The following is a 26,752-nucleotide window of genomic DNA, read 5'->3' on the forward strand; positions in this document are numbered from 1 at the left end:
ATCATCAGAAAGCATCCAACATATGGTACCGTAAGCAAGATAAGAGGTAGTATTTCTCCTAAGTCGATTCTTTTAGATTGAAGAGAAAGTAAAAGAGTGTAGCAATCCAACTGGAAATTTTGAATATAAGTTAAAAATCATGTCGCACCAAACGGGTATAAAAGGTGATTAGAAATAAAGATTTAAACAACATACGATATTTCAAAGAAGTTAGAATTTTATAATTTATAATTGTTTAACCTTAGATTTATAGCTTAATAAATATATTCTAGAATGGTTATTTTTTTTGTAGCAAACGATGCCTTGAAAAAAATTTTTTCTAAATGCAGAGATGGAAAAATACGTGTATTAAAGGTGTCTATAGAAAACGGTATGTGTATGTTATTTCATACATTTTTATTAATAATTTCTTATTTAATTTATGATATATTAGATACGTTTATGATATTTTATTTACTTTTTCTAAGTAATGTGGTAAAAATTCTTATTGTTATTATGGCATGAAATTTGACACGTGATATGAATGATCTAAGGTGGAAAGTTGTATGTTGAATATAGACATTACTTTTGACATGCTTTATACTGATCATAATTAATATTATTTTATAGAAGAATTAGTTCCTGCAACTTTTAATAAGCCTGCAAATAAATGGCATGATGATTACGATAAAATGATTAAACCTTTAATTCTTGAAAATCAACCTGCATATATTCTTTATCGACTTGATACAAAATCTACAGATTCTGGTTATGATTGGTTGTTTATATCTTGGTCACCTGACACAGCTCCAGTAAGACAAAAAATGTTATATGCATCCACAAAAGCTACTTTGAAACAAGAATTTGGAACCTCATGTATTAAAGAAGAATTACATGGAACTGTTCCTGAAGACATTACATTAGAAGGTTATCATAAACATAAAAAAAATAATGCAGCTCCAGCACCTTTAACTACAGCAGAAGAAGAATTAGCAGAATTGAAAAAGACTACTATTAATACTGACTACAGCGTTGAAACAAGGCATCAAACATTAAGTGGCGTTGCATTTCCTGTTACGGATGAAGCTAAAAAAATAATTACAGAATTTGGTAAAGGCATGTATGAATATGTTCAATTAAAAATTGATATAGAAGAAGAAAAAATCCATTTAGTCACAGCTTGTGATGTTTCATTGGATAAATTACCTACCAAAGTTCCATCTGATTCAGCTAGATACCATCTCTATAATTTCAAACATACAAATGAAGGAGATTATATGGAATGCATAGGTTAATTCTATTTATTTATGAACGAATTCATAAATTCATTGTGTTATAAAAAAATATTTATAAAACTAAAATTAATATATTTTTAGTCTTCATATATAGTATGCCAGGATATAGTTGCAGTATCAAAGAAAGGATGTTGTATTCTTCCTGTAAAGCTCCACTTCTTGACCTTATTCAATCTCTAGGGGTGAATATAACAAAAAAGGTTAGTAGTTGAAAATATTATTTAATATATTTATGGTATTCTGACAATTTCTGTTAATGTTATTTTATATTTTCTGATTCTTTTATTTTTTTTTTATGGAATGTTAAAAATAATAAGATCATATACATTTTAATACAAGAGATACTCAGAATACCTGCTTTATAAATAAAATAATCTTACTTTGCTAATTCATAAAAAACAAACATGACATAACAGTTGTATTTTTAAGAAGAAAATGTTATTATACTATGTATGTTAATTAAAAATAAGACAATTGTAAAGTGGTTGCAATTTGTATAAAATAATAATGAAGATGATTATAAAAAGGATAGTACAACATGATAAATGGAATAAAATAATTTTAAACAAATATGATTGGTACTAGTTGGAAGTAAATAGTGGCGAGGAGTTGGCAGATATGTTGGAAGATCCTCCAACTATAAAAGAAACAACTACAATAACACCTGCAACTCCATCAACACCTTGTGCGCCTACTCAATCGATGCCAGAGAAAAAGTCAAAGCAGAAGAGATCGTGTGTCTTAAGTTAACTGATTTATAGGGCCTTTTTCTTGCCAATTGTTTATATGCTTTACATAACCAGAAATGATTGTGATGCTCGGGGCATAATAGTTTCGTTTATAAATTCTGAATTTGTGATAGCATAACATTGACGTTGAATACATTATTAAAATTATATAATATAATACAAATTCAGTATGTCATAGTGAATTATAAGATCATATATATTCTACATATTTGGAGAAGTTTTATGATTTAATGGTGTTTATCAACGTTTAATATTACTTGATCATCGTGATATATATAATTATATAAGAAAACAGAGTAGACTAAACTATGTATTTTTCTAAATTTTAAAAGGATATTATTGTATCAATACTCGTCAAAATTATATAATAAGTATGACCACTCCAGTGATGGGAGTGATGGGAGTGAATTATTTTTAATTCACAATGAAGACTTTTAAATGGATGAAATTTTTTTAAATGAAGTAAGAGCAATGTTTTTAGATAAAATGAAAAATGAAAATGATGTGATGGTAAAAACATGTATATATATATTATATTGAAATATGAATAGTATCAGAGTATGATGGCTTAGTAGTTCTCATTTTAGCAGAACTTTTAAAACTTATCTATCGTAAAAAATTTAAATAATATTTAAGAAATGTTTAGATTGCATAATTATTATTTTGCTCTTGTTAAATATGTACAATACTATACATTAATATCCCATCACTAGGAGAATCAATGATGAAAAATTCCATAACGTAAAATTCTTGTTGACTTATGAAAGGTGTATGAATTATCATTCATTTAATATTACATTATATATTTAAATATGACTGCTTAATGTGGTTTAATGTTGTTGAAAGTTAAGCCTTCAATGAAATATTCAAATATTCAATAATTAATATTAAAATTTAAACATTTTAAGATTTAATAAAGTATAATTGTTTTATGAAACAAAAATTGCAATGCAATATCAAAGATATTGGTATAAGATATTAATTTAATGCAATAAGATTTTGCACTTTATAGTTCCTTTAATAGTGATTTTATTTTTATGTTCTATATACTGTATACATTATTATTACATATTCCTAGAAAATGTGGAATTCTAACACATCAAGTCTTGATTTGTTCCTAGTCCTAAAAATGGTGATACGAGTATGTGTGTGTCTGTATATATGTATACATACATACATACATACATACATACAGATATATAAATCTTACTTTATTATTATAAATTTAATTTTTATGAATGGAATTTTAAGGCTTGGCTTTCAAATTCATTAAAACTTTCATATAGGTCTTAGTAAAATATGTTATCATGATTTTTGTAAATGTTTTTGGTAATCTATATATCATATATGATTATAAGAGAGTTAGAGAGTAAATTCCAATTGCTCTTGTTAGCAGATGCTGCTCATCTAATTTCTCTGTGTCTTTTGAGCATAATAATAGTAAAGTGACAGCTTCATAAATCAATAATGACATATACTGTGAATACGATTTCTTTACAAATGATCACATACAATGTTAGTATACATTATACGCTCTACTATTTCTAAACGACACAGAATATTAAATTCCATAAATACATGTAATTAATAAGACTGATATTAGCATGTCCCACCAGCTGTGTTGCTGAAATTGATGTTAACTATTATTTTTCCAATTTTGTTTTTAAGTCAAGTATACATATATTGTCTATTTAGGCACTCAATTCAATTCTGATAGTCATAGATCTGTTATAAACATAAAACGTACAAACTGCAATTATCTATAAAATAAAGTATGCACAATGTATTTTTATTATCTAAACTATAACAAACTTGAATAAAGCACATATAATATTTTTTTGTATCCATTTTGTAGAATTAGTTTTATAAAAATAAAATGGATACATGATTCTTTTTTATATATATCATTGTAACATGAGCCTATCATTAATACTTGCTATAAATCTGCAATGATTACAATTAAAAATTTTTATTTAGCATATATATATGCTAATAAATATTTTGTTATTTAACTCCAAGACGAGTAAATTGGTATTTTATATTATATTAGTATGTAGTCAAATATATAAAAATTTGATATATACTATATTTTTAGGAATCTCCAAATGTTATAAATACATAATGTACAGCTGGTGTGACTGTAATTTCATAGGCAGCTACAAAATATTCAAGAGTCATTCTATTTTTTGTGATCTGTATTTTTTTATCTCTTGTAGCTTTTTATAAACATCTTAACAATTTTCGTCCAAGGTATAAGTAAATGGCTACAACAATTTGGCCAAATTTTCGTGTTCATAGTTAAATGAGTGAGTCAAATTCTTTAATTTTCCTTTTGTTTTAGTGATATTATAGTAATATAAAAAATTTCACAGCATATTTAAATTATATAGGAAAGATAACAGAAAAAATTTATTGTACATATGTTAATTTCTTAAATATAATACAATTGATATTTATTGAAAAATAAAAATTGGATTTAAATCATAATTATATAAAATAAATAATAATCATATGCTGTGCCATTTGCATTCCAGAGGATATTAAAAAAGAGTTTGGCTCATATTTTAATTTTACAAAATTTATAACTAGTAAATCAATATTTGTATAAGCCTCTGAACAGGTGATATGTATATTTTATTTTAGATCTTTATACAATGCGCACTTTTGCCTGGATATATAATTTTATCGATATTACTATATACCAGGCCTATTCTGTAAGTTTTTAATATTATTATTTTTTAATTATTTCACACATTATATCTATAGGTTCTTCATGATAAAATAGACTATATATCTTGCCAATATTACATATGGTATAGAAATAAAGTAACATGCAATATAAATCTACAGTTTAATATTTCAATTTTTTTTCCAAATATATATACTATACTGGATTTCTAACAACCACAACCCGATGCATCTTCAAACTGGTATGTAATTAGTATTATTAAAATTTGAAGGCACGCGTATATAATTCCGCTTACAGAATAGGCCGACATTATACTCTTTACAAATTTTAATTATATCATATAATGGATGTATTTTTTTTGTTATGACTTTATACAATAATATTATTTTTAAATGTTACTTATGTAGCTTGAAATAGATGATGGAAAGGAACTAACTGAAGGATTTTTGCAAGAGGAATTACATCCAAAAGTCAGTTTACATCGGCCAAAATTTGCCAAACCAAAGGGACCACCAAACAGAGGTGCCAAACGTATAACGAAGGTACAGGAATTAGGTACCTTAGATCAAGACACTTGAATAAATCAATAACATACTTATTTGTATTAAATATAAGCAGGGTCATAGTATGATAGTAATTACAAATATAAGATTGTATTAGTATTAAAACAAGTATTCACAAAGATTGGACATTGTATAGAAATATGAAGAAAAATGCCTATAAGTATCATATTCATCTATATTTTTTCAAGCAAAAAAGATTTTTCTTTGTAATTCTTTCATATCTTATCAAATCAAGCCTATTCTGTAAGTAGTGAAACTCGGTAAATTAATACTCCTTACTTATTTATTTCAAAATCATGTAAAAAGTTATTGTATTCAATATTATTTTATTATTGAATTAATGATTATATTTCGTAACAAATTTTTTAAAAATAATATTATTTGTTGAATATATACAATTTACATATAATACCAATATACTACATGTGACTTGTAAAGAGATACGCTTTTAGCGAAATATGAATTTACTTAACAGTATGTTGATTTTATTAAGCATTAAATAAAAACAAAGATTTATAATGATCAGTTACGATTTATTCAACTCATTATTGCTCTATAGATTAAAGGGTTGAATATTTTGTATATACTGCAATAATATATTTAAATTTTAAATGATGATTGTATGACAATTTAAAAATATTGTTACATTATATTTACACAATATATTCTATACATATCCACACATAACTTCTGTTCATCTAGTTGTTGGTTTCTTTTTCCATCCTAGATAATTCTATTTGCATATCTTTATTTTGTTTGTGTAATAACTTTGTTTCTTCATGTTCCTCTTCTAAAGATTTGCCCACTATTTGTTTAAATGCTCTTCAATGTAAATTAAAAATATATTTAAATGTAAGTATATATAAACATAATGCAATAAATATTTATATAGATCAGCATGATATCATTATAATTTATTGAATTAATAGGTAATTTAATATTTGAATATTAATATTCAAACAAAGTTTTAGAGAAAATTGTGATACTGAATACTTACTCATTTCTTTTATAAGACCAGTAACTTTGTATATGCTGAAAATCTTCTAGTGTCGTCCCTGTTAGTTTAATGAACAACAAAATAATAGAACCACCAATACCCCCAAGAACAGCACCAGTAACTAGACCAATTAATGAACCTTTTAGACCAAATGATAATTTAAATAAAAATCCAGCAATGCCAGCTCCAATCATATAATGTAGAATTGAAGATTTCCCATAATATGCTGTCAATATCATTCGAATAAATCTAAAATAAATTCATTAATAATTCATTGGTACAACATACTAAATATCATAGATGAATTCGTAATTATAATTAATTTTACTCATAAATGCCACAAAAGAGAGTTAATCTCCAACTAAACATATAAGCACCCTTGGCGAACTGTAGTGTAATATTAGTTTGTAATGCTCGCTGTGCATCGATTTGGCTATAAAAACGTGTTGCTTCGTTATTATCTATAAATTTTTGTAAAGCTCCTTGTGTATATATTACTCCACCCACGACTATGCCAACCAAAGCTGCAGTACTGGTGAAGTTAATGAAATTTTGCAGTTCTTTGCTGATAGGTTCATATTCACTATACATAATAATTGTATATAAATAATTTATATCTCTTGATTAACCACTGTCAATAATTTTGAAAAATGTTAAAAGTCTTACGTAGAAATAAATATTTTTCTTATCCTTCCCATAGGAGTATCTTCTATTTGATTAACAGTTGGATTTTTAGGTACATCATATTTTCCCAATAAATCTCTAAGTGGGAATATAGCCATGATTAAAGGTCTTCTTATTTTTGTAATATTTAACATGTTGCCGCTCTTTGAAATTTCTTAACCTATTCATAAAGATCATATGAATTAAATGTTAATAAATTACGCTATCATAACCGTTAATGTCCAATAACGATGAATTTTATTCCATTTTTAATAAAAAATGATATAACACAGAGAAAAATATTAACGCTAAGATAATTATATTGTAATTTTAGATACAGAATTTCATCAAAATGAAATGTACGTCCCGTAATAAATGTTAAATTAAATTTTAAAAGGCAGAGATAAACAATAGATAACTATATTTTGTCTTTTAAAACATTATTGATTAATGTCCTGACACACAAAAAATAAATAATTCCTACATTCGTTGTAATAATTATCGAGAATAACACGAATATTTATGCGCTAACAAGTATTTATTTTGGAACATTAACAAAAGATAAAAAATATTCATTTTTGTAAATATTTATATACCAGAGTTTTCAGAATTATATATATACCCTTGAGTGAAACAAAAATACAAAGATGGCGTTGCATTTTGTATTCTATTGTAGACATATTTGTAATCTGAAAGACAATATGTTCAATTTAGTGTGTTGGAGTATATACTATAATATTTAGATTTAACAACTTCTATCTATTAAGAAAAAACTATAATCTCATGATATTATATGAAATATAAAAGAAATTCATATTATATTATAAATAAAAAATTATGTTATTTAAATTTTTGTAAAAATACATTACATAACGAAAATAAATATTTTTTCGTATTGTTATTGCATATTTATAACATTTAATCATGACTGATACATCAGAAGTAAAGCATGAAGAAAAGTTAACACAAAAAAGACCTCAGTTTGGAAACCGCGTTTTATCAAATGATGATGATGTGTTTTGTCATAATGCATGGTAATTATATTATGGATATTTTTTATTTATTTATAAATATTGTTATAATAACATTTTTTTATATTATGTACATTTCTATTTATATAATCTAATGTTGGTTACATAGTATTTATTCTTCTGAGTCTTACTAAACTTGAATATACAATGATAGCATTTTTAAAGGGATAATGTTGTTTGGAATAAGGAACAGGAAGAATTAGCCCAAATCAAAGTAAATGATAATTCCATTGTTACATTATCAATGGAAACATTATTGAAATATGAGAATGAAGCTGATAAATATTGGAATAAGTTTTATGGAATTCACAATAATAGGTACATATCAAACAATTTTTTCTGTTGTATTTAGCATTGATTTATTAAAATATCATTTATTTATAATATTTTAGATTTTTTAAAGATAGACATTGGTTGCTCACAGAATTTCCAGAATTAGCTCCTGACACAGTAAAACAGAACCATATGCAACCAATGAGAGCTATTGTCACAAATGATCATAATAGCGATGAAGATACATATACACATGTTCTTAATACACCATGTATAGCTTCAAATAAAATCTTAGAAATTGGTTGTGGTGTAGGAAATACAGTATTTCCAATACTTCTATATAATACAGATCCAAACTTATTTGTGTATTGTTGTGATTTCTCTACAAAAGCAATTGATATATTACAACAGAATCCGGCTTATGATACAACAAGGTTCATAGAATATTATTTAAATTAATTAAATATTATATTATTCGAAATATTACACATTTACTAATATTTAATTATTTATAGATGCAAAGCATTTGTTCTTGATGTAACCCAAGAAGAATGGATAGTACCATTTGAACCTGAAAGTCTTTACATAATTGTCCTAATATTTGTTCTTTCATCTATACATCCAGATAAGTATGTTAAAATGACTATAATTTTTACTGCATTTAAAGTCGATGAAATTTATATCATTTATATATATTGAAATTAATTTTATCTTATTTCACATTTGAAGGATGAAACATGTTATTAAAAAAATAAATCTCTATTTAAAACCTGGAGGATTAGTTCTGTTTAGAGATTATGGAAGATATGATTTAACACAATTGAGATTTAAGAAAGGTAGTTGTTTATCAGAAAATTTTTATGTTCGTGGAGACGGTACTAGGGTATACTTTTTTACACAAGGTAAAAAAAATTTTATGGAAAGATTTGGGCATATCTAAATATTTAATTTCGTCATATCAATTTATTTTAGGTGATGTAAGAACATTATTTACTAGTAATGGTTTCATTGAAGAGCAAAATTTAGTCGACAGGAGATTACAAGTAAATCGAGGAAAACAACTAAAAATGTATAGAGTTTGGGTTCAAGGAAAATACCGTAAAAAATATATTGATGATATAGGATACAGAGATATAGAATAAGCCAGAAATAATATTTTATCTATTTTCATTAAAGTTTATATTCGACATCATTTAACAATAATTTAAGTAACATCAGAAAGTAATTAAACAATAAAAATAATATCATAATAAAAAATCCTAACTTTATTTTACATATATTTACAATTATTATTAATCTTTATTGTATCACAAATTTATTTTAATATCGTTTTAAATATTAACGAATTTCGATAGCCGAAATTTTTTTGGAATATTTTACACTAAAATTATTATTTGGGCATACATAATATTGACAATTCTGTATTATCAATTGATACTTCATTTATACAATTGAAAAAGTTAGTTTAAGTAATCATGTTTAGATGGCATGGTAGTCGCAACATGGCGACAATTCTTCATGCTTAGTCTGTTAGTATACAGATATAGTCCAACGTATACAGGTAGATTAATTTATTCTTGTAGTGCCGAAAACTGTTATTATTTTATAATACATCAACACTATGGGAAATGCTGATACAAAATTGAATTTTCGCAAAGCCGTTGTCCAATTAACCTCTAAAACTCAGGTGACAACACGTAATATCTTTCATATGAAATAAATTATAATCTGACGTTTCAATATGTCAAGCGATTATAAGACATGTTACTTTTTATTTTGATAAGTACTTTTGTAAACAAAAAAGAGAATAACATTTTTATGTTTAAGTAGATATTGTTACAAAATCATATGCTTTTTATATATATACTGCCTTTTATTTAAAACATATCTGCATTATAGGTGATTGAAGCATCTAATGACACTTTCTGGGATCAATTTTGGTCTGAAAATGTGACCAATGTGCAAGACATCTTTACCTTAATTCCAGCTTCTGAAATCCGTATTTTAAGAGAAGAAGCGCCATCCAATTTAGCAACATTATGTTATAAAGCAGTAGAAAAATTGGTTAAAGCTGTTGATAATAGCTGTAGAACGCAAAGAGAACATCAAACAGTTTTGAATTGTTGCCGTTTACTTACACGATTATTACCTTATATTTTTGAAGATCCTGATTGGAAAGGATTCTTTTGGTCTAGTTTACCAGGAAAAGAAGAAGAAGAAAGTATACCATTAGCACATTCTTTATTAAATGCACTTTGTGTAAGTAAATATTAATAAGTGTAATATGTAATAATATGTGTATCATTATTTTCCTGGTATTATAAATAAACATTTTCTTATAGGATCTACTATTTTGTCCAGATTTTACAGTAGCTGCCAATAGAAAGTCAGGACCTGTAAGTGCGTTGCATCTCAATTAGATATTAATTTTTAATTTACTAAATTAACTTTTATAATAGGATAAAGCAGAAGAATTGCAATCAATAGATAGCTGCGAATATATTTGGGAAGCAGGAGTAGGATTTGCACATTCCCCACCCAGATATTCAATTTTAGATTCAAATCGAACAGAATTATTAAAATTGTTATTGACATGCTTTAGTGAAACCATGTACAATCCTCCAATGGATTTGTCAATCACACCAAATAAATGGATTCAACGCTTAACTAGTACTGAAAATAGGTAAAATCTTTAAGAATTATGATGTTAGAGAGTCTGATAATTTTGATTGTTATACACATTTTGTGTTTATAATTACTTTTTTCTAATAGACATGCTTTGCCTATGTTCACATCACTCTTAAATACAGTATGTGCTTATGATCCAGTTGGACTAGGAGTACCTTACAATCACCTTTTATTTACTGATTCTTTGGAGCCACTAGTGGATGTTGCTTTACAGATTCTTATAGTCACTTTAGATCATGATACATCTGGTGAGATTCCAGCGGAAGAGGGCTCTATTGGAGATAATCTTTTTATTAATTATTTGAGTCGCATTCATCGTGATGAAGGTAGTTATTATGAATTGTTCTTTATATTTATTTTCTATAATATTTAATATTTTGTATTAAGTATTTCTTTTTTACAGATTTTCAATTTGTATTAAAAGGAATCACAAGATTATTAAATAATCCATTAATGCAGACATATCTACCTAATTCAACAAAGAAAGTACATTTTCATCAAGAATTATTAGTATTCTTTTGGAAGATGTGTGATTATAATAAAAAATTTTTATATTATGTACTTAAAAGTTCAGATGTACTTGAGGTATTGGTTCCCATACTTTATCACCTCAACGATTCTCGTGCAGATCAATGTAAATATCAATAACTATTATGTGTTATAGTATTTATATTATTAAATTTACTATCTAGTTGATAATATCTTATATTGTAGCACGTGTTGGGTTGATGCACATAGGTGTATTTATTTTGCTTCTGTTAAGTGGAGAACGTAATTTTGGAGTTAGATTGAATAAACCATATACTGCTACAGTACCTATGGACATTCCAGTTTTTACAGGTAAACTAGCTATTCTATTCCCTTGAAACTTAAAAAATATATAGAACTATTGAAATTTAATTCTTTTTTGTACATAGGCACTCATGCTGATCTACTAGTAACAGTTTTTCATAAAATTATTACAACAGGACATCAAAGATTACAACCATTGTTTGACTGTCTTCTTACAATTTTAGTAAATGTTTCTCCTTATCTTAAAACTCTTTCTATGGTGGCCAGCACTAAATTATTACATTTACTCGAAGCATTTAGTACACCATGGTTCTTATTTTCTGCACCTACTAATCATCATTTAGTATTTTTTCTTTTAGAAATTTTTAATAATATAATTCAGGTAATTTTACTATATATTACACAAAAGAATTTTTTATATATCTGTTTTTTAATAACTCAATTATTATTTGTATTGTTAGTATCAATTTGATGGAAACAGTAATCTGGTTTATACAATAATACGTAAGAGACAAGTATTCTATGCATTAGCAAATTTACCAAGTGATTGTAATACAATTGCTAAGTCTCTTAGTAAAAGACAACAGCGACATGTACCAACAAGTACATATAATGAAAATACTAGTGAAACTACAATGGAAGGATCCCATCCTGCTCTGCCTGCAGAACCAGGAACTTTAAAAGCTTCTTTATTAGAAACTCCAGGTAATACATATCTATAAAAAGCTATAAATAAAAGTACCAATATATACATTTTTTAATCTTTGCAGGTATAGAAAAAATGACAGAAAAAGAATCAGCACATCCATTAAGTCCTTCAGTGAATGTAGATATTGGGAAAACTAATAATCTTCAGAATTCTTTAGATAATGCAACTGATACAACTACATCAAATAAATCAAATTCTATAATACCAGTATGCATATATTTTTATATTTGTATATAAATATTTGTACATATCAATATGTAATATATAATGTATTCACATTCAGAAAGGGGGAATCAGAGTAGCTGAGCAGACAAATATATCTAACAATGTCAATCAGTGGGTTCCTTCTAGTGAATGGGTATATCAATGGAAAAGTAAACTTCCATTACAAACTATTATGCGATTATTGCAAGTTCTTGTTCCTCAAGTAGAAAAAATATGTATTGACAAGTATGTATTCATTAATATATTTTCTATAAAACCTATATATTAAATGACCAATCTTCACAGGGGTTTAACAGATGAGAGTGAAATTTTAAAATTTTTACAACATGGTACATTAGTGGGTCTTTTGCCAGTTCCACATCCTATTCTCATTAGAAGATACCAAGCTAATGCTGGGACGACTGCTTGGTTTAGAACTTATATGTGGGGAGTAATTTATCTTAGAAATGTTGAACCACCTATTTGGTATGATACAGATGTTAAATTATTTGAAATACAAAGAGTCTAAATATTATGTATCTAAAGATATAAATTAGTTTACAGTAATTAGCAATTTACATTATTATTTACATAAAATGTTTATATTGCAAATGTAGTATATGCAGATTACTGCTACTACTTAAAATTAACTTATTCAATGGAATTTTAATGTTTTGCATTGTATTTAATGAAAGAAAACAATAAATGCAAAAATTTTTTATAGATATAGGATTTTGGCAAGAAAATGGTGCAAATATTTTCTTATGTAATTTCATCATTCAAGCATTTAACCATATAATATAATTTATTATTTATACCATAATTAATACTTGTCATTGTGTCTACATTTTTAAATAATCATATGTTGTAATATCAATAGAAAGGCTCATTTTATTTGTCTCTTTTATTTAAAGAATATTGATGCTTTTAATAAGATTATAAATTAATATCATAACACAAGTTATGATATTACACAGGTGTCTACACAAAATTATATGTTCATTTAATGCATATTCATATTTGTATTCAATGCATTATGTTTCATATATTTTATTACGCATACATATTTATTACAAATAAGATTAACTATTCCCTTTTATGAAAGAGTAAATACCATGAGTGTATTATATATTAACTAAAAATAAAATGTCTATACGTCATATTACATATTATTCTTGTTTTTTTGATTGTTTTTAATCTTCTACATTTGCTGAACTAAAATTAAATTTTTCTAGTGCCTGTTCATAAGCTGCCTCATCAGACAAATTGAGCTATAAATAAAATTTTATTATTTAAATCCAAATGCTTTATTAATTATTTAATGGGTTAATCAAAAATATTTTTATTCATGCTAATTACCATTCGTAATTCATTATATGTATCAAGAAATTTCTTTGTTTGCGACGGATACTTTTTATTACTTAAGTTTATTAGATCTAGATTTTTGCAATCCTTGTGAAATCGTCTATAAAATAGAAATATTTAAAATTACACTAATAAGAGCTTTTAATAAAGCCGTGGTTTGTATATAGTATAACTTCTTACGCGCGTATAACGTCTTCTTTATAATAGATCGGTCTTATTGGTATATATGGTGTAGCTCTATCATATTTTGGTTCATATTTGGGTGGAAATGCTTCATATATGGTATACCACAGTGGTTTTTCTGTTTCAGCCTTTGCACCTCCATATATTAATGATGAAATTCTATAACAATAATAAAAGTAAATAAAAGTTTATGGACAAAAATGATTAATTTATAATAAAATTTGAGGTCTTACCTCGTATAAATAGTTCCGACTTTTTCCACTCTTGTTTGAGCCATTATGCTTAATAATTAAAAATATTAAAATTTAACAATTTAATACAATATCCTGTAACTAACAAATACATGAACATTCCTTATGCTGCATTATAGTATATACTTGCAAATGCTTCTAAGAAAATTATAGGTTATGTTATAAAGCACTATCTACATCACAGAGATAATGTGACCAATAAGAGCATATATTCTACCGCAAAAACTGCATAGGTTAATTAAAATTTCTAAGAAAATTTTGGATTAGTATGAGTTCATATCACATCACATGTGAATAAAACGAAGATTTTCTAAAAGTATAAGCATATGTGAAATGTTTAATAATTGAAACTTATAAAAAATGATTAAAGAGAAATGATTTCTCAATTAAATTGATTGCGTTATTAAAATATCATACATATATTATATTTTTTCTTATATAGTTTTTAAATCATTAATAAATAATTGATAATAATTCACTAGTATATTAATTTACCGAAGAAAAATGCTAGATATTAGTGAAAAAGAAATAGTGGCTATAGGTAATGTATTAAAGGATGAAGACAGACCACTTAAAGAACGATTTCGTGCATTATTTACTTTGAAAAATATTGGAGGTTCAATAGCTATTGAACAAATACGTGAAGGTTTTAAAGATAAATCTGCATTATTAAAACATGAACTTGCATATTGCCTTGGTCAAATGCAAGATCCTTTAGCAATATCTATTTTAATTGATGTATTAAAAGATGATAAACAGGAACCTATGGTCCGTCACGAAGCAGGTATATCTTTTTATTAATGCAAGATAATATCGAATCCAATATATAATTATAATTGTACTTATAAAAACATGATAACTGTTCTTTAATTTTTTTGTCTTTTAATCAGGAGAAGCATTGGGTGCTATTGGAGACATGTCAGTTATACCATTATTAGATCAGTATAGTAAAAGTCTTATACCCGAAATTGCAGAAACATGTGAATTAGCCTTGAAACGCTTAAAATGGTTACAATCAAATGATTGTCAAGAAAATTTATTAAAAAGTCCATATATGTCTATTGATCCTGCTCCACCAGCAGAAATTACTGATATTCATAATCTAAAGAAAATATTACTAGATGAAAATAAATCATTATTTGATAGATATCGTGCAATGTTTGCTTTAAGAAATTTGCGATCACAAGAAAGCATCCTTGCTCTTAGTGAAGGTAAACAGGAATAAATATTTAATACATGTTTATCATATAACTGTTTTTAATAAATATATTATAATTTTTATCTGCAGGATTAAAAGCAGGTAGTGCCTTATTTAGACATGAAATTGCATTTGTTCTTGGTCAACTCCAAGAAGAGATTTCTATACCTTATTTACAAGCTTCTCTTGAAGATATAGAAGAAAATGAAATGGTACGTCATGAATGTGCAGAAGCATTAGGAGCTATTGCTACTCCTGATTGTCTTCAAATTTTAAATCAATATCTTCAAGATAGTAAGCAGGTTGTGAGAGAAAGTTGTGTCATTGCTCTAGATATGTGTGAATATGAAAACAGTTTTGAATTTCAATATGCTAATACACTGACAAAAATTAAAGCATAGATTATGAATATTAAATCATAAACTATGATTGATGTTCTTCTATCATCTGGATAATAGAAAATGCTTTGTTTTCCAAAAAAATCCATATTACATAAGAAATAAGTAAAGATCTTACATATTTTGTACTTATATATATAATAAGAATTTATATTAATGTAATAAAGATATAATTATTCATATGGCAAATAAATGAAATAAAAAGTAAAATAATATTGCTATTTATTTTGAAATAAAAATATATAAACACTAAGAATTAAAAAAAATTCTAATTTTAATTGATATTATTAAACAAAAAAACTACTATATTTTCTAGAAATGGAAAGATTCAGTGTTTTCCATATTTATAGGTATTTGAGAAGTTTTAAAATCTTTGTCATTTGATATATTCTTCGTTTTAAAGATAAATGACTGTCTTAGTATATAATAAAATAACATAATATATAATAAAGTAATAAACAGAAGAGAAGTAATTGAACAAATAAGATATAAAGATACAAAAGTTTTAAAAAGAATTTAGAAAATAGTGGATACTGATATTATATTTTATAGTTCCGCTTTTTGTACTGTGTAAATATTTTGTATTTCATTAAGGTAAATAATATAGCTTATGTTAGTTTAATTAATTATAACATTCAGAGGTTATTTCATAATCATCCTCAATGTGCCAAATATTTTGTAAATGAAATAATTCCAGATTTTGTGCAAAAATCAAAGGTTAAGCAAAAATTTGCAACTAAATGTATTATCATAAATATTCTGCTTATGAATTATTACAATATACCTTTACAAAGTAAATATCTATTATCATATATTGCAATAATTCATAAAGATATACATTGACTGCAAGAGAATTTGAAGTTTACATTTACTATTAAATACTAGCTATATCAAAAACAGAATTAAACATATAAAACTAACTTTATTTAATATCAAATTAAACATATTAAGTAAATAAAGATATTATTTTCAAAACTTCATGGCTGATTTATTAAAAATTCTTATAGAAGAATTACCTAATATAATGATAGCATTACGATTCAAATAAATTGTTTTGATTGTCTACTCTATAAGATAATATATTTGACAAAGAAATATTGTGAAAAACTGCAGGAATTGGATAAAATATGTAATAAGAATAAAAAGGTAAGTTCATGTATTCTAGCAGATAGATTTTGAAAAAGTCTATAGCATGAAATTTTATTTCATAAAAGCGTAGTAGCGTTACTAAAAAATTTGCAATTTAAATTGAACGACTAGACTCTCTTTGGACTAATGTATTAGTCAAGTAAACAACGTTATTGTAAATATCGCTGAGTTATGTGATCAAATATAGGAATATATACGTATCCACTTTCTATATGTCAAAAATAATATCTTATTTTGTTAGTTCATTCAAGTGTATATTATTCTTAATGTAATTACAATAATCTCTCTAAATGTGTTAATTGTTCTATCTCGTTATATGTATTATTTTGTTACATCGTTCTAAATGCAATGAAGGAGAAAGAGAGAGAAAGACAGAAAGAGAGAAAAAGAGAAAAAGAAAAAAGCATTGATAAGTACATAAGACATAAAACGAAAATACGGGACTTTGTTGGTGGGAATAGTACGACAACCTTGTGAGAAGTAAGGAAATGACCGGTGATACGTCAAAAGACGAGACACAATTGAAAGGGCCTATACCAGCGAAAAAGTATTATCTATTTATAACGAAAGAACGTGTATCTTGTAGCTTAGCCATTTTAGAGATCAAGCGAATTGAATGAAGGTACGCCGTCGTGTGGCACGTGATGTATCATAGAAAATTATATAAAGACTAGTGTGATCCGAATGAAGCGTTTAGTCTGTTGCTATCTTTGATACGGAGTAGTTACATACAGATCGTCGATCGATAGATTGTAGCTGCGCGAAACTTCCATTTTTATTTTTTAAATCATTTTATTAAATATTATATTTTGATAGAAATTATAGAGAACAAATTCATGCAAATTTGTTATATGAAATTATAGTTTTAATCGAACGATTCGTTTTGATTAAAAAAAAAAGAAAAAAAAAAGAAAATACATATAAACAAAATTTTTTATATGAAAAATTGTAATATTCTTTTATAAATCCAATATATATAATGATGGCAACATTTAATCGTTTTTTCGGATTTTGGACAAATGATTCTAAAATTGACGAAGCTACAGGACTCACAGAAAGACAAAAGAAACTTGTACAGAATACGTGGGCTATTATAAAGAAAGATCAAGTTGCATCCGGCTGTGCTATAATGTTGGCGTAAGTATTTTTTTCCACTTTGTTATATTTCAATATTCAAATATAATTCGCGTATAATGATTTAAAAAGTTAAACAAAATTGAGAAGTTATTATTTTTATATAAATTTATAGTAATGATAATATGCAATTGCTTATTGAGAAAAGGATAAGCTATATATAAAGTATATTTAAACATTTTTTATTTTTATTTTTTTTCAAAATTTTATTATTGCTTGTTGTTAATAAATGTATCAATAAATCAATCAAATATTCGCCGCGCTTTAACAAATATATGATTTTATTATGTCTGACTAATAAGTGTAAGACTAATAAGACCAATTTGACAAGAAAATCGATTTTAACCCACCTACATGCATACATTTGATTAATGTATTACCATTTGAAATTATACGGCAAATTTATGATAGTAAATATTAAATAGCATTGTAAAGATATAAAGCATATATTATTTGAATTGCATATTTAATATCTTCAATTGCGCAATTATTCTGAAAAATATCAAAGTTCAAAATGTTTTATAAATACTTCTTAGCTTATCGAGATATTTTAACTTATCACGAATTTTTCTTATCATTAATTTAAGATAAATATTACGTAGACAAAAGAATGAAAATCAATTGAAAATAATGAGCAACTAAATAAATTATGGATCCTATATATAATTAGAATTGACATATTCTTAGACAGATCACCACCTGCAATAATCTTTATTCACAATATAGTTAACTTCTTTAGAATTAATACACTGCACGCGTTTTGCTGCGATTATAAATTAATAAAAAGAACATTAGGAAGCAAAGCACGTTTGTAATTTTTCATGAACGCAAGGAGACTATCTTATCAGTGATCAATACCTACGTATCGATCGATGTCGATACCATATACATGCACGAACAATGTGATAAATATTAATCTGTAAAATAATAGAATTATAACAAAATTCAATCTGCAATATGGAATAAAAAATTTTACGCCGACGCGCTTTTTAATGAACTTCATCGAATTCGAATGCAAATTTATTACGTATTATTTTTTGCTTGCAGCTATTTCAAGAAATTTCCGGAACATCAGCAAAGTTTCCCAGCATTTAAAAATATGCCAATAGATCAACTAAATAACAATAAAAAATTTCAAGCTCATTGCGCAGGTATAATAGCTACAATAAGTACCGTCATTGATTCTTTACAAGATTTTGATCTATTAGTAGAAAACGTAACTATTTTTACGGAAAGACATAGGAAACGTGGTCAGACTGTAAAATCATTTGAGGTATATACGCTTATGTTTATTATACAATTATGTTATTAATAAAAACAAAATCGCGATTTTTTTCATATTTATGTAATTATTATTTTGATTGTCCAGGATTTAAAACCGGTAGTAGCGGAAGTTCTTCGAGAAGCTTTAGGAAAACAGTTCACATTGGAAGTAGAAGAAGCATGGAATAAAACATTGGACGTTTTCTTTTCGAAAATATATGAAATTTTGGGTTAAAAGATTATTTTTCTTTAAAAGTAAAAAATATTATATATTTTTAATATTATAAGAAAATATTACATTCCTTGCATGCATTTTATGGAAGTTTATATATTTAACGAAACTACCCTGACATATTCATATATATATACATATATGTAAACTATATTTTAAAAATATAATCTATTGGGGTTTAATTTATAAAGAAATGAATTGTTATTTAAAAAATCATGTTTATTAACTTTCTTTATCCATTTTCTGTTGCATTCTTGGTGAATATAAAATTACAATAGTTTATCTCTGATCAGTCATTCATGCCTATAAATTATATAATAATCTGTAACATTGATTAATTAAAAAAAACAATTAAAGATTATTTGTCTAATTGTAAGAACAGTTATAAGATTACTATCGCTTTATTTTACAGTTTGCTATTAATGAGAGCCGAGAAAAATTGATAAGATTTTATGCATCATGAATTAATTTCATGTATGAGATAAAATGAAATTACTTATATGAAATTTTAAATGAATTAGTTTTTTGTGCATATGATTATACAAAGCAGCGTTAAAGATGCTGAAAAGCATTAAACCACTGTGTAGTTATTTAATACTGCATAATGTCCTGATCATGCCATAATCATTAGCAATGATTTTACAATAATTTACAAGACCGATGTGTACATTGTATATTCAGAGATCGTTTCTTGTTTCTTAAGAACACATTGAGCGCTTATCAATAGTAAATATTATATCGTTATAATCTATTCATTATTTTTTACAATTTTTTAAAGTTATCATAATAAATCACTTAAAAAAGCCTAAAATATTAAAAAAATTTCCTGAAATAGATGATAAATAATACATTACAAATGAATTAAAAATATTTTACTTTAAAAAATAAACAATTGATTATAATAATAAATTTGGAATCGTTTGCTATTCATCAAATAATCTCAGGAACTTTTCCAACAAATTAATATATCATATCACAGTATAACAATCAGACATTTAATTAGATTTTGTATGTGGCAATTGTGTCTGTACAATCACGTATCACAAAAGTTATGTATTAATCGTTTTTTACTATTTCTGCAAACTGCAGTTTGTGGGAGATGTTAATACACCCAAACCTCTTAAAATGTGCACACATGCATAAAGCTAATTTGTATGCATCATTGGGAAATCATAGCAAACATCAAGTAGATACACTCAACTTGTTGAAGTTCATTTTTCTTCCTAAAAGCACCATGATATTTGATGACTCTTCATATATTTATTTATTCAATACCATGGGCAAAAATCATCACTAAACCAGGCTCAATAATCATATCTTCTGGCATGTGCGTATTATCGCAATGGAGGACTAAAACAGCTTGCTTTCCGGGCACTCTCTTGCATATGTAATATTCATATTGTCTTCTTGAATTTTGTCTAGTTTCCAGAGAATTTAAACCTGATGGCCATTTTCTTTCATGACAATTTTCCATTAGTTCATCAATGATGTGAGGTGGACAATTATTTTCGGACAATGTTCTTTTGACCATTATCTATAAAATATATAATATGTCTTAAAGAACTGCATATCAGAAAGTGATTCAGGTGATTCCTGTGTCAGTTATAATATAATAAAATAGAATACCTGCAATGATTCATCTGGCGTTGAGATCATTCCCCCCCATCTAGTAACTCTAGCACGAGGAAGAGTTGCAGACCATCTAACAACTTCGTCTCTTTCCATTTGATCGGCAATAGCTCTCATTGCAGGATTCGATACTCTCAATGCTCTCATAAAATCTTTTAATAAGTGTATTTCTCGCTTATGTTCATTTATTTGAAGTTGTTGTTCGCCTAACTCTCTTTTCATATCAGTTAGTTTTTGCTGCTGAGACTGTATTAAATTTCTAAGTTCTCTTACACAATTGTGATCTTTTAACTCATCTTTCGGAATAATGAGACTACAACCTTGTTCACATAACATTGGTCTTTTGGGATTATATTCACACTGTTCCAAATGTGATACTAAACTGTCCAACTTGATGCTTACTTGACATCCATACATAATGTTATCGCAACTGATACATAAGCGAGCCAATAAATTTCGTAGAATTCTTGGAACTGCTCTCAATTGTGCAGAGGTAATGGGAGTACGATCCAAAGGGCAAGTCGGTTGTCTGTTTATCCATTCGTTGATACATGAACGACAGAAAGCATGTTCACATACAGGAGCCTGTAACATATTCCTCACCTGCCAGTCCTCATAAGCCTATAAAACTATACTGCAAAACTGCTATTTTTTTCATTGGAAACAGTATATAAAATAATAATTGTTTACGAAGAGTGTTATATTTTATCACCATCAGAATAATTAAAAAAAAAAAATAAATAAATAAAAAAATAAAAAAATAAAAAAAGAAGTAAAAAGAAAAAGAAGGGTCGGAAAAGTTATTCACAAGTTAAATTAACTGAATGAAACAAAAAGACAATTAATAATGGTTTACTCAATTAATAAATACAACAAACAAAATATAATGTTAGAACGTGAATAAATAAATAAATGTACATAGAAAGCGAGGTTAGTCTTGGCAGTTCGCAATTAAATGAATTTCATGAAGATATAAAAGGAATTTATAAGAGAAATTCTGACAATACCTGGACGGGATCCTCGAGAACACCGGAGCAAATCGGACAGACGAGTTCTTCGTCCACATCTCCTTGAAATCGGTTCACATCGAACCCCATAACTCACAACTTTGTAACTTTTTAGCTAACTAGATATTATGCCTTCTCCAATACTTCGTTCAATATTTCGCATAAACCGGACGAAGATCGTTCGTCTCTCTCGAACTTCGGTTTCGATGGCACAGATCGACGAGAAAGCTCAAATATACAATATATGTGTATATATGTACATGTTCATATACATATACGTATGTATGTTATACCGTTACTTTTGAAGCGACGAGACAAGCTGTCCGTTGCAAATATTTTGTACGAGAACAAATCGACAATTGGCAATGATCGTGTTGTATCGAAAAATGAAGAATTACGATACACGATATAAACGTGTATATATGATATAAACATGAATATGTAGTACAAGTGTGTATACGCGATACAAGCGTGAATATACGATACAAGTGTGTATATACGATACAAGCGTGAATACACGATACAAGCGCACCCTTCTGAATCATGATAGACGATTTTTAATCGGCAAAAGAACGATTTTCTAGTTTTACCTATTTACGATTACATCTCAATTTCAAATTAGATCTCCACCTTTTTTTTTTTTATACTTATTTAATTATGATTTTTAATCACGAAGAGAACTTTACATAAGACTTATATATTTATACATTTTGAATCAAGTAATTGATATAAATAAATAAAAACAAAAGAAAAACGTAATCGTGACAAATGAATTAAATAATAATTGATTAATTTGTAGGATAACATAAAAATTATGAAAAATCATATATTCTTTTCTTATATAATTTATTTCAAATTTTTATTTTAATATTGCTTACATCAAAGAAATTTATAATTATAAATATTAAATTTTTTATTTTTAATTTTTAATTTTTGACTTCTGTCAGAATACAGTAGTAAGTTTTAACAACGAATATTCTGGACGTGAATTCGTACGAACAATTTAGGTCACAAAAATGAAACCATTTAGTTCGTGAAAGTGAGGGCGCTGCATCAATCGGTTACCATTCAGTTTCTCAGTGATATTTCTTCATTGACATTCAGCTGATGTTATCTTAATTTTTCCTAAGTGATTTGTTTCGATTTTTATTCGCTCTGTACTCTACTCTTTATATTATAATATAATATTTATAATATAATATGATAGAATATTTTTTGATATCTTTTACTATTTGACTAAATACATACAAGATATTGTATACAAAAAGATTGCAAAAAAGAATATTAAGATTATAAATGTAAATAAAAAAATAAATTATGGCAGCAAATTATTATTTTGCTATTGTTGGCCATGCTGATAACCCATTATTTGAAATAGAATTTAATAATTCTAGTAAAGATGCAAAGGTTTGTTTATTATCCTAATAGATTTACATTTTTTGAACTACATATCATGATAGAAAAATATTTTATTTAATTAACTCACTGTTATAATAGAAAGAAGATCACACACATTTGAGCCAATTTATAGCTCATGCTGCACTTGATCTTGTAGATGAACATACATGGAAAACAACAAATATGCATTTTAAAGTTGTAGATAAATTTAATCAATGGTTCGTAAGCGCTTTTGTAACAGCGACTCATATACGATTTGTTATGGTACACGATAGTAAAAACGAAGATGGAATCAAAAATTTCTTTAATGAAATGTATGAGACGTACATTAAGGTAATATTTATGTTTTTAACAATCTTTTATAAGATTGTAAAATCGTTGTTATTTGTTTCAGTATTCCATGAATCCTTTTTATAAACTAAATACACCTATTAAATCTGTTGGTTTCGAGAAGAAGGCACAGTTATATGGCAGAAAATACTTATCTTCATAATGATTTTTATTTATTATTATAATAACAATAGTTCATTTTTTCTGTTTTCGACTTATATTATTTAAATACAACATATCCTCTAACATTAATACTATTTAGGAATCCTCAATACTTAAATAATAATTATTCAATTTTGTTTATCACAACTTAATGAATGGTGATATTATAGAAGTAGTTTAATTTTATTCCAATTCCAAATCTTGAATCTGAAAGTTAGTATAATATATTAAGTTATAAATGATTATTCAAAACAATTATTTTAAGTTAAAAAAAAATTTTAAGCAGATGCTAGAACTATTCTTTGAAAAAAGAAACCTCTGAATCTCATCAAATATAAAAAAATAAAATAGTACTTATTTATAATATAAACACTATAATATAAACACTATGAACAATATTATTAATTACCTCTTGCACCTTCTGCATCTCTTGAGTTAATAAATTATCCAAAATTTCTTGAAATCTTTGTCTAAGTTTAACATTTTCAATATTTGCAATTTCAATCTCTTGTTGTTGCCTTCGTTGGCGCAACTCTGCTAATTCAGCATGAAGTGTGGCAAGTCTCGTTTGCAATGAATCTGAAATAATACATAAATCAGCTTATTTCCATATGTATAACATACATTTAATATAATTACCTTTAGGCGTAGAAATAGATGGTGATTCTGAAAAATGATCAGGAATAATATATTCTGAATGAAACTGTTCTAATTTTGGTACTTTTGATTCTGCTGTATCTGTCGGTTTTTCTCCATCTACCTCAGAATTATTCTCATTTTGGAACATTTCCTTGCTAAATTCCGTTACAAGACCACAACTCGTAGTTACATTATTACTTGATCGCTCTGAATAAGCAGCCTGCATGGAATTAGAGTCGGATGCTCTACTATCACCAGATAGTCTGCTATTTTCATCAAGTTCCATAACATTTATATTTGCTTCTTCATCATCATCTTCGCTGTCACTCACAGGTTCACCAAATATATCATGTTCAGCTATAAATAAAATAATCACATAATATAACTAAATTGATTAAATAGAATAGAATTGGTTAAATTAAATAGAATACTTACCAACATCTAAACTTTGTGATGTGTTACCGCTAATATTATCCCTTCTAGATTTGACTGTTCCAGAAGATGATACTTTACTTGGTTTCGATTGATCCTCATCTTCGCATATTACTTCCCATTTTACATTGACAGCATCATTATCAACTCTTAACAACCTTTTTACTTCTTTTTCTATTTCTGGTGCTTCTACATATTTTTTTTTTAAAGTTTTCCTGAATCTCCTACGTCTTACATTCTTTGTAGGTGGAGTTACACCATGTGGCCATAAAAATTTTTTATCAACCTTGTTTGGGTCTTTTTTCTTTTGCCTCATAGGCGATTCCTCATCTGTAGTAGTATGATCATCCTCTTCTTTGCATATCAACATCTGTTTATAATAACAATAATATGAGTTTATTGTTTGTAAATTTTATTCGCTTAATATTATTATCGAAAATATCATATTACCTGACATATGTCCGCTGTTTTATAAAAGCTTTTATTATCGATTGTTTTTAAAGATTCTACAATTGTAGGCAAATCAACTACCTAAAAAAGACAAAAAAAAATGAAGAATTATTTTTTTCTTAAGAACTATGGAGAGGAAAATTATACTTTATACCTTTTGGAGTAATAATTAAGAAATATTAAATACCTTAGCATGCAACAACCAATGATCTAATCTTACTTCGCCATATCGCATATCATTTTCTAATTTTATATTAAGTCTATCTTTTAAGGGAGCTCCACTTCTTAATGTTTCTCTTAAGACTTTCGCTGAATCCTAAAATTTATCATATATATGTATGCGTGCATATGTATTTTATAATAATTTCTTAAAGAATTTGCTAATAATCAATTAAATAGCATATTTAAATAACATATTATTAAGTAGCATATTTTTAGGTTAAAAAGCAGAATAAAACTTACTACTGGCAGTCTTAAAATAAATTGACTTTCTAATTCTACTTGTGGTTCCCCACGGCTTTTGTAATCTGTATTTGGATGTCGATTCATTTTGATTTTAATTATAATATCAAAATGAAATAGTTTAAATAATCCATAACTAAAAAGTGTTCAAATGCAACTGACAAAACGCACAAATACAGAAACCGGCAACAACTGATTTCTAATGGTAGCGTCTTCATTTGCTCTCAAGTGATAGAGGGCGACTCTATACTATGTTCACGAAATTATATAAAGGGCGATATTATAACGACACTATATGGTATTATAATAATAAAAAAAAGTTGAGTAAAGTTGCTATCTTTTTCATTTTTATTTTATAATTGAAACAATAATTTTCAGGTTGTTTAATCATTCTATAAGATTTATTTAATTAATTTAAAAATAATGATACATTAATAA

At 26.4% G+C, this 26,752-nt stretch overlaps 10 protein-coding genes across 23 annotated transcripts; 6 read left to right on the forward strand and 4 right to left on the reverse strand.

Moving 5' to 3' along the window:
* LOC124957648 (twinfilin) lies at positions 1–5,797 on the forward strand. 3 transcript variants are annotated; one of them, XM_047514722.1, is made up of 5 exons: positions 1–164; positions 293–370; positions 610–1,269; positions 1,356–1,474; positions 1,860–3,795. In XM_047514722.1, the coding sequence occupies exons 1-5, from the start codon at positions 140–142 to the stop codon at positions 2,022–2,024; spliced, it is 1,047 nt and encodes a 348-aa protein (XP_047370678.1). In that variant the 5' UTR covers positions 1–139; the 3' UTR covers positions 2,025–3,795. The 3 variants fall into 3 exon arrangements, with proteins under 3 accessions (XP_047370678.1, XP_047370677.1, XP_047370679.1); XM_047514721.1 differs by lacking the exon at positions 1,860–3,795 and adding an exon at positions 5,120–5,797 and having other exon boundaries at positions 4–164; XM_047514723.1 differs by lacking the exon at positions 1,860–3,795 and adding an exon at positions 5,120–5,797 and having other exon boundaries at positions 81–209.
* On the reverse strand, positions 5,788–7,683 carry LOC124957652 (RPII140-upstream gene protein). 3 transcript variants are annotated; one of them, XM_047514734.1, is made up of 5 exons: positions 7,532–7,683; positions 6,939–7,116; positions 6,601–6,855; positions 6,273–6,521; positions 5,788–6,097 (listed from the first exon to the last, which is right to left on the reverse strand). In XM_047514734.1, the coding sequence occupies exons 2-5, from the start codon at positions 7,088–7,090 to the stop codon at positions 5,974–5,976; spliced, it is 780 nt and encodes a 259-aa protein (XP_047370690.1). In that variant the 5' UTR covers positions 7,091–7,116; positions 7,532–7,683; the 3' UTR covers positions 5,788–5,973. The 3 variants fall into 3 exon arrangements, with proteins under 3 accessions (XP_047370690.1, XP_047370691.1, XP_047370692.1); XM_047514735.1 differs by having other exon boundaries at positions 7,420–7,567; XM_047514736.1 differs by lacking the exon at positions 7,532–7,683 and having other exon boundaries at positions 6,939–7,384.
* On the forward strand, positions 7,366–9,504 carry LOC124957649 (tRNA N(3)-methylcytidine methyltransferase METTL2). Of its 3 annotated transcripts, none has more exons than XM_047514724.1 (6): positions 7,366–7,969; positions 8,132–8,284; positions 8,359–8,673; positions 8,755–8,868; positions 8,969–9,141; positions 9,212–9,504. In XM_047514724.1, the coding sequence occupies exons 1-6, from the start codon at positions 7,860–7,862 to the stop codon at positions 9,379–9,381; spliced, it is 1,035 nt and encodes a 344-aa protein (XP_047370680.1). In that variant the 5' UTR covers positions 7,366–7,859; the 3' UTR covers positions 9,382–9,504. The 3 variants fall into 3 exon arrangements, with proteins under 3 accessions (XP_047370680.1, XP_047370681.1, XP_047370682.1); XM_047514725.1 differs by having other exon boundaries at positions 7,833–7,969; positions 8,076–8,284; XM_047514726.1 differs by having other exon boundaries at positions 7,843–7,969; positions 8,121–8,284.
* On the forward strand, positions 8,969–13,804 carry LOC124957647 (protein HID1). Of its 2 annotated transcripts, XM_047514720.1 has the most exons (13): positions 8,969–9,075; positions 9,823–9,926; positions 10,139–10,498; positions 10,582–10,635; positions 10,699–10,922; positions 11,012–11,253; positions 11,331–11,561; positions 11,642–11,767; positions 11,845–12,101; positions 12,181–12,424; positions 12,490–12,635; positions 12,712–12,878; positions 12,939–13,804. In XM_047514720.1, the coding sequence occupies exons 2-13, from the start codon at positions 9,861–9,863 to the stop codon at positions 13,159–13,161; spliced, it is 2,340 nt and encodes a 779-aa protein (XP_047370676.1). In that variant the 5' UTR covers positions 8,969–9,075; positions 9,823–9,860; the 3' UTR covers positions 13,162–13,804. The 2 variants fall into 2 exon arrangements, with proteins under 2 accessions (XP_047370676.1, XP_047370675.1); XM_047514719.1 differs by lacking the exon at positions 8,969–9,075 and having other exon boundaries at positions 9,718–9,926.
* Positions 13,508–17,665, reverse strand: LOC124957654 (28S ribosomal protein S23, mitochondrial). Of its 3 annotated transcripts, none has more exons than XM_047514740.1 (5): positions 17,647–17,665; positions 14,414–14,461; positions 14,178–14,339; positions 13,992–14,097; positions 13,508–13,903 (listed from the first exon to the last, which is right to left on the reverse strand). In XM_047514740.1, the coding sequence occupies exons 2-5, from the start codon at positions 14,455–14,457 to the stop codon at positions 13,826–13,828; spliced, it is 390 nt and encodes a 129-aa protein (XP_047370696.1). In that variant the 5' UTR covers positions 14,458–14,461; positions 17,647–17,665; the 3' UTR covers positions 13,508–13,825. The 3 variants fall into 3 exon arrangements, with proteins under 3 accessions (XP_047370696.1, XP_047370695.1, XP_047370694.1); XM_047514739.1 differs by lacking the exon at positions 17,647–17,665 and adding an exon at positions 14,927–15,033; XM_047514738.1 differs by lacking the exon at positions 17,647–17,665 and having other exon boundaries at positions 14,414–14,653.
* On the forward strand, positions 14,169–16,226 carry LOC124957651 (deoxyhypusine hydroxylase). The gene is made up of 3 exons (XM_047514733.1): positions 14,169–15,215; positions 15,322–15,642; positions 15,720–16,226. Exons 1-3 carry the CDS (start codon positions 14,936–14,938, stop codon positions 16,028–16,030), a joined length of 912 nt encoding a protein of 303 aa, XP_047370689.1. The 5' UTR covers positions 14,169–14,935; the 3' UTR covers positions 16,031–16,226.
* Positions 17,363–20,113, forward strand: LOC124957653 (globin). The gene is made up of 3 exons (XM_047514737.1): positions 17,363–18,313; positions 19,358–19,583; positions 19,680–20,113. Exons 1-3 carry the CDS (start codon positions 18,156–18,158, stop codon positions 19,806–19,808), a joined length of 513 nt encoding a protein of 170 aa, XP_047370693.1. The 5' UTR covers positions 17,363–18,155; the 3' UTR covers positions 19,809–20,113.
* On the reverse strand, positions 19,995–22,981 carry LOC124957650 (E3 ubiquitin-protein ligase NRDP1). Of its 5 annotated transcripts, none has more exons than XM_047514729.1 (3): positions 22,442–22,981; positions 21,432–22,019; positions 19,995–21,339 (listed from the first exon to the last, which is right to left on the reverse strand). In XM_047514729.1, exons 1-3 carry the CDS (start codon positions 22,529–22,531, stop codon positions 21,070–21,072), a joined length of 948 nt encoding a protein of 315 aa, XP_047370685.1. In that variant the 5' UTR covers positions 22,532–22,981; the 3' UTR covers positions 19,995–21,069. The 5 variants fall into 5 exon arrangements, with proteins under 5 accessions (XP_047370685.1, XP_047370683.1, XP_047370688.1 ...); XM_047514727.1 differs by having other exon boundaries at positions 21,432–22,037; XM_047514732.1 differs by having other exon boundaries at positions 21,432–22,063; positions 22,442–22,980.
* A 449-nt stretch (positions 22,982–23,430) lies between these two features.
* LOC124946535 (probable trafficking protein particle complex subunit 2) lies at positions 23,431–24,378 on the forward strand. The gene is made up of 3 exons (XM_047487318.1): positions 23,431–23,848; positions 23,939–24,172; positions 24,234–24,378. The coding sequence occupies exons 1-3, from the start codon at positions 23,759–23,761 to the stop codon at positions 24,330–24,332; spliced, it is 423 nt and encodes a 140-aa protein (XP_047343274.1). The 5' UTR covers positions 23,431–23,758; the 3' UTR covers positions 24,333–24,378.
* LOC124946531 (transcription initiation factor TFIID subunit 7) lies at positions 24,318–26,568 on the reverse strand. The gene is made up of 7 exons (XM_047487315.1): positions 26,315–26,568; positions 26,040–26,168; positions 25,853–25,933; positions 25,406–25,772; positions 24,971–25,327; positions 24,741–24,910; positions 24,318–24,538 (listed from the first exon to the last, which is right to left on the reverse strand). Exons 1-7 carry the CDS (start codon positions 26,399–26,401, stop codon positions 24,515–24,517), a joined length of 1,215 nt encoding a protein of 404 aa, XP_047343271.1. The 5' UTR covers positions 26,402–26,568; the 3' UTR covers positions 24,318–24,514.
* Between the last annotated feature and the right edge of the window lie 184 nt (positions 26,569–26,752).

This window comes from Vespa velutina, chromosome 2, assembly GCF_912470025.1.
Source record: "Vespa velutina chromosome 2, iVesVel2.1, whole genome shotgun sequence".
In the NCBI taxonomy this organism is placed as follows: domain Eukaryota; kingdom Metazoa; phylum Arthropoda; class Insecta; order Hymenoptera; family Vespidae; genus Vespa; species Vespa velutina.

Excerpts from the sequence above, each read along its gene's own strand:
- LOC124946535 (XM_047487318.1), top strand. The coding sequence starts at position 23,759 with ATGGCAGCAAATTATTATTTTGCTATTGTTGGCCATGCTGATAACCCA. Across the intron at positions 23,849-23,938 it reads ATTCTAGTAAAGATGCAAAG|AAAGAAGATCACACACATTT; the intron begins GTTTGTTTATTA and ends CTGTTATAATAG. Across the intron at positions 24,173-24,233 it reads TGTATGAGACGTACATTAAG|TATTCCATGAATCCTTTTTA; the intron begins GTAATATTTATG and ends TATTTGTTTCAG.
- LOC124957647 (XM_047514720.1), top strand. The coding sequence starts at position 9,861 with ATGGGAAATGCTGATACAAAATTGAATTTTCGCAAAGCCGTTGTCCAA. Across the intron at positions 10,636-10,698 it reads CCAATAGAAAGTCAGGACCT|GATAAAGCAGAAGAATTGCA; the intron begins GTAAGTGCGTTG and ends CTTTTATAATAG. Across the intron at positions 10,923-11,011 it reads TTAACTAGTACTGAAAATAG|ACATGCTTTGCCTATGTTCA; the intron begins GTAAAATCTTTA and ends TTTTTCTAATAG.
- LOC124957654 (XM_047514740.1), bottom strand. The coding sequence starts at position 14,457 with ATGGCTCAAACAAGAGTGGAAAAAGTCGGAACTATTTATACGAG. Across the intron at positions 14,340-14,413 it reads GTCGGAACTATTTATACGAG|AATTTCATCATTAATATATG; the intron begins GTAAGACCTCAA and ends TTATTGTTATAG. Across the intron at positions 14,098-14,177 it reads AAAGAAGACGTTATACGCGC|ACGATTTCACAAGGATTGCA; the intron begins GTAAGAAGTTAT and ends TCTATTTTATAG.
- LOC124957648 (XM_047514721.1), top strand. The coding sequence starts at position 140 with ATGTCGCACCAAACGGGTATAAAAG. Across the intron at positions 165-292 it reads GCACCAAACGGGTATAAAAG|CAAACGATGCCTTGAAAAAA; the intron begins GTGATTAGAAAT and ends TTTTTTTTGTAG. Across the intron at positions 1,270-1,355 it reads AGATTATATGGAATGCATAG|TCTTCATATATAGTATGCCA; the intron begins GTTAATTCTATT and ends ATATATTTTTAG.
- LOC124946531 (XM_047487315.1), bottom strand. The coding sequence starts at position 26,401 with ATGAATCGACATCCAAATACAGATTACAAAAGCCGTGGGGAACCACAA. Across the intron at positions 24,911-24,970 it reads ATCTATTTCTACGCCTAAAG|ATTCATTGCAAACGAGACTT; the intron begins GTAATTATATTA and ends GTATTATTTCAG. Across the intron at positions 24,539-24,740 it reads AGATGCAGAAGGTGCAAGAG|ATTCAAGATTTGGAATTGGA; the intron begins GTAATTAATAAT and ends ACTAACTTTCAG.
- LOC124957652 (XM_047514734.1), bottom strand. The coding sequence starts at position 7,090 with ATGTTAAATATTACAAAAATAAGAAGACCTTTAATCATGGCTATATTC. Across the intron at positions 6,856-6,938 it reads AGAAAAATATTTATTTCTAC|TGAATATGAACCTATCAGCA; the intron begins GTAAGACTTTTA and ends TATTATGTATAG. Across the intron at positions 6,522-6,600 it reads CTCTTTTGTGGCATTTATGA|ATTTATTCGAATGATATTGA; the intron begins GTAAAATTAATT and ends AATTTATTTTAG.
- LOC124957649 (XM_047514724.1), top strand. The coding sequence starts at position 7,860 with ATGACTGATACATCAGAAGTAAAGCATGAAGAAAAGTTAACACAAAAA. Across the intron at positions 8,285-8,358 it reads TATGGAATTCACAATAATAG|ATTTTTTAAAGATAGACATT; the intron begins GTACATATCAAA and ends ATAATATTTTAG. Across the intron at positions 9,142-9,211 it reads GGTATACTTTTTTACACAAG|GTGATGTAAGAACATTATTT; the intron begins GTAAAAAAAATT and ends AATTTATTTTAG.
- LOC124957651 (XM_047514733.1), top strand. The coding sequence starts at position 14,936 with ATGCTAGATATTAGTGAAAAAGAAATAGTGGCTATAGGTAATGTATTA. Across the intron at positions 15,216-15,321 it reads TATGGTCCGTCACGAAGCAG|GAGAAGCATTGGGTGCTATT; the intron begins GTATATCTTTTT and ends TCTTTTAATCAG. Across the intron at positions 15,643-15,719 it reads CATCCTTGCTCTTAGTGAAG|GATTAAAAGCAGGTAGTGCC; the intron begins GTAAACAGGAAT and ends TTTTATCTGCAG.
- LOC124957650 (XM_047514727.1), bottom strand. The coding sequence starts at position 22,531 with ATGGGGTTCGATGTGAACCGATTTCAAGGAGATGTGGACGAAGAACTC. Across the intron at positions 22,038-22,441 it reads TTCTCGAGGATCCCGTCCAG|GTGAGGAATATGTTACAGGC; the intron begins GTATTGTCAGAA and ends GAGGACTGGCAG. Across the intron at positions 21,340-21,431 it reads CGCCAGATGAATCATTGCAG|ATAATGGTCAAAAGAACATT; the intron begins GTATTCTATTTT and ends TATATTTTATAG.
- LOC124957653 (XM_047514737.1), top strand. The coding sequence starts at position 18,156 with ATGATGGCAACATTTAATCGTTTTTTCGGATTTTGGACAAATGATTCT. Across the intron at positions 18,314-19,357 it reads GGCTGTGCTATAATGTTGGC|CTATTTCAAGAAATTTCCGG; the intron begins GTAAGTATTTTT and ends TTTTGCTTGCAG. Across the intron at positions 19,584-19,679 it reads AGACTGTAAAATCATTTGAG|GATTTAAAACCGGTAGTAGC; the intron begins GTATATACGCTT and ends TTGATTGTCCAG.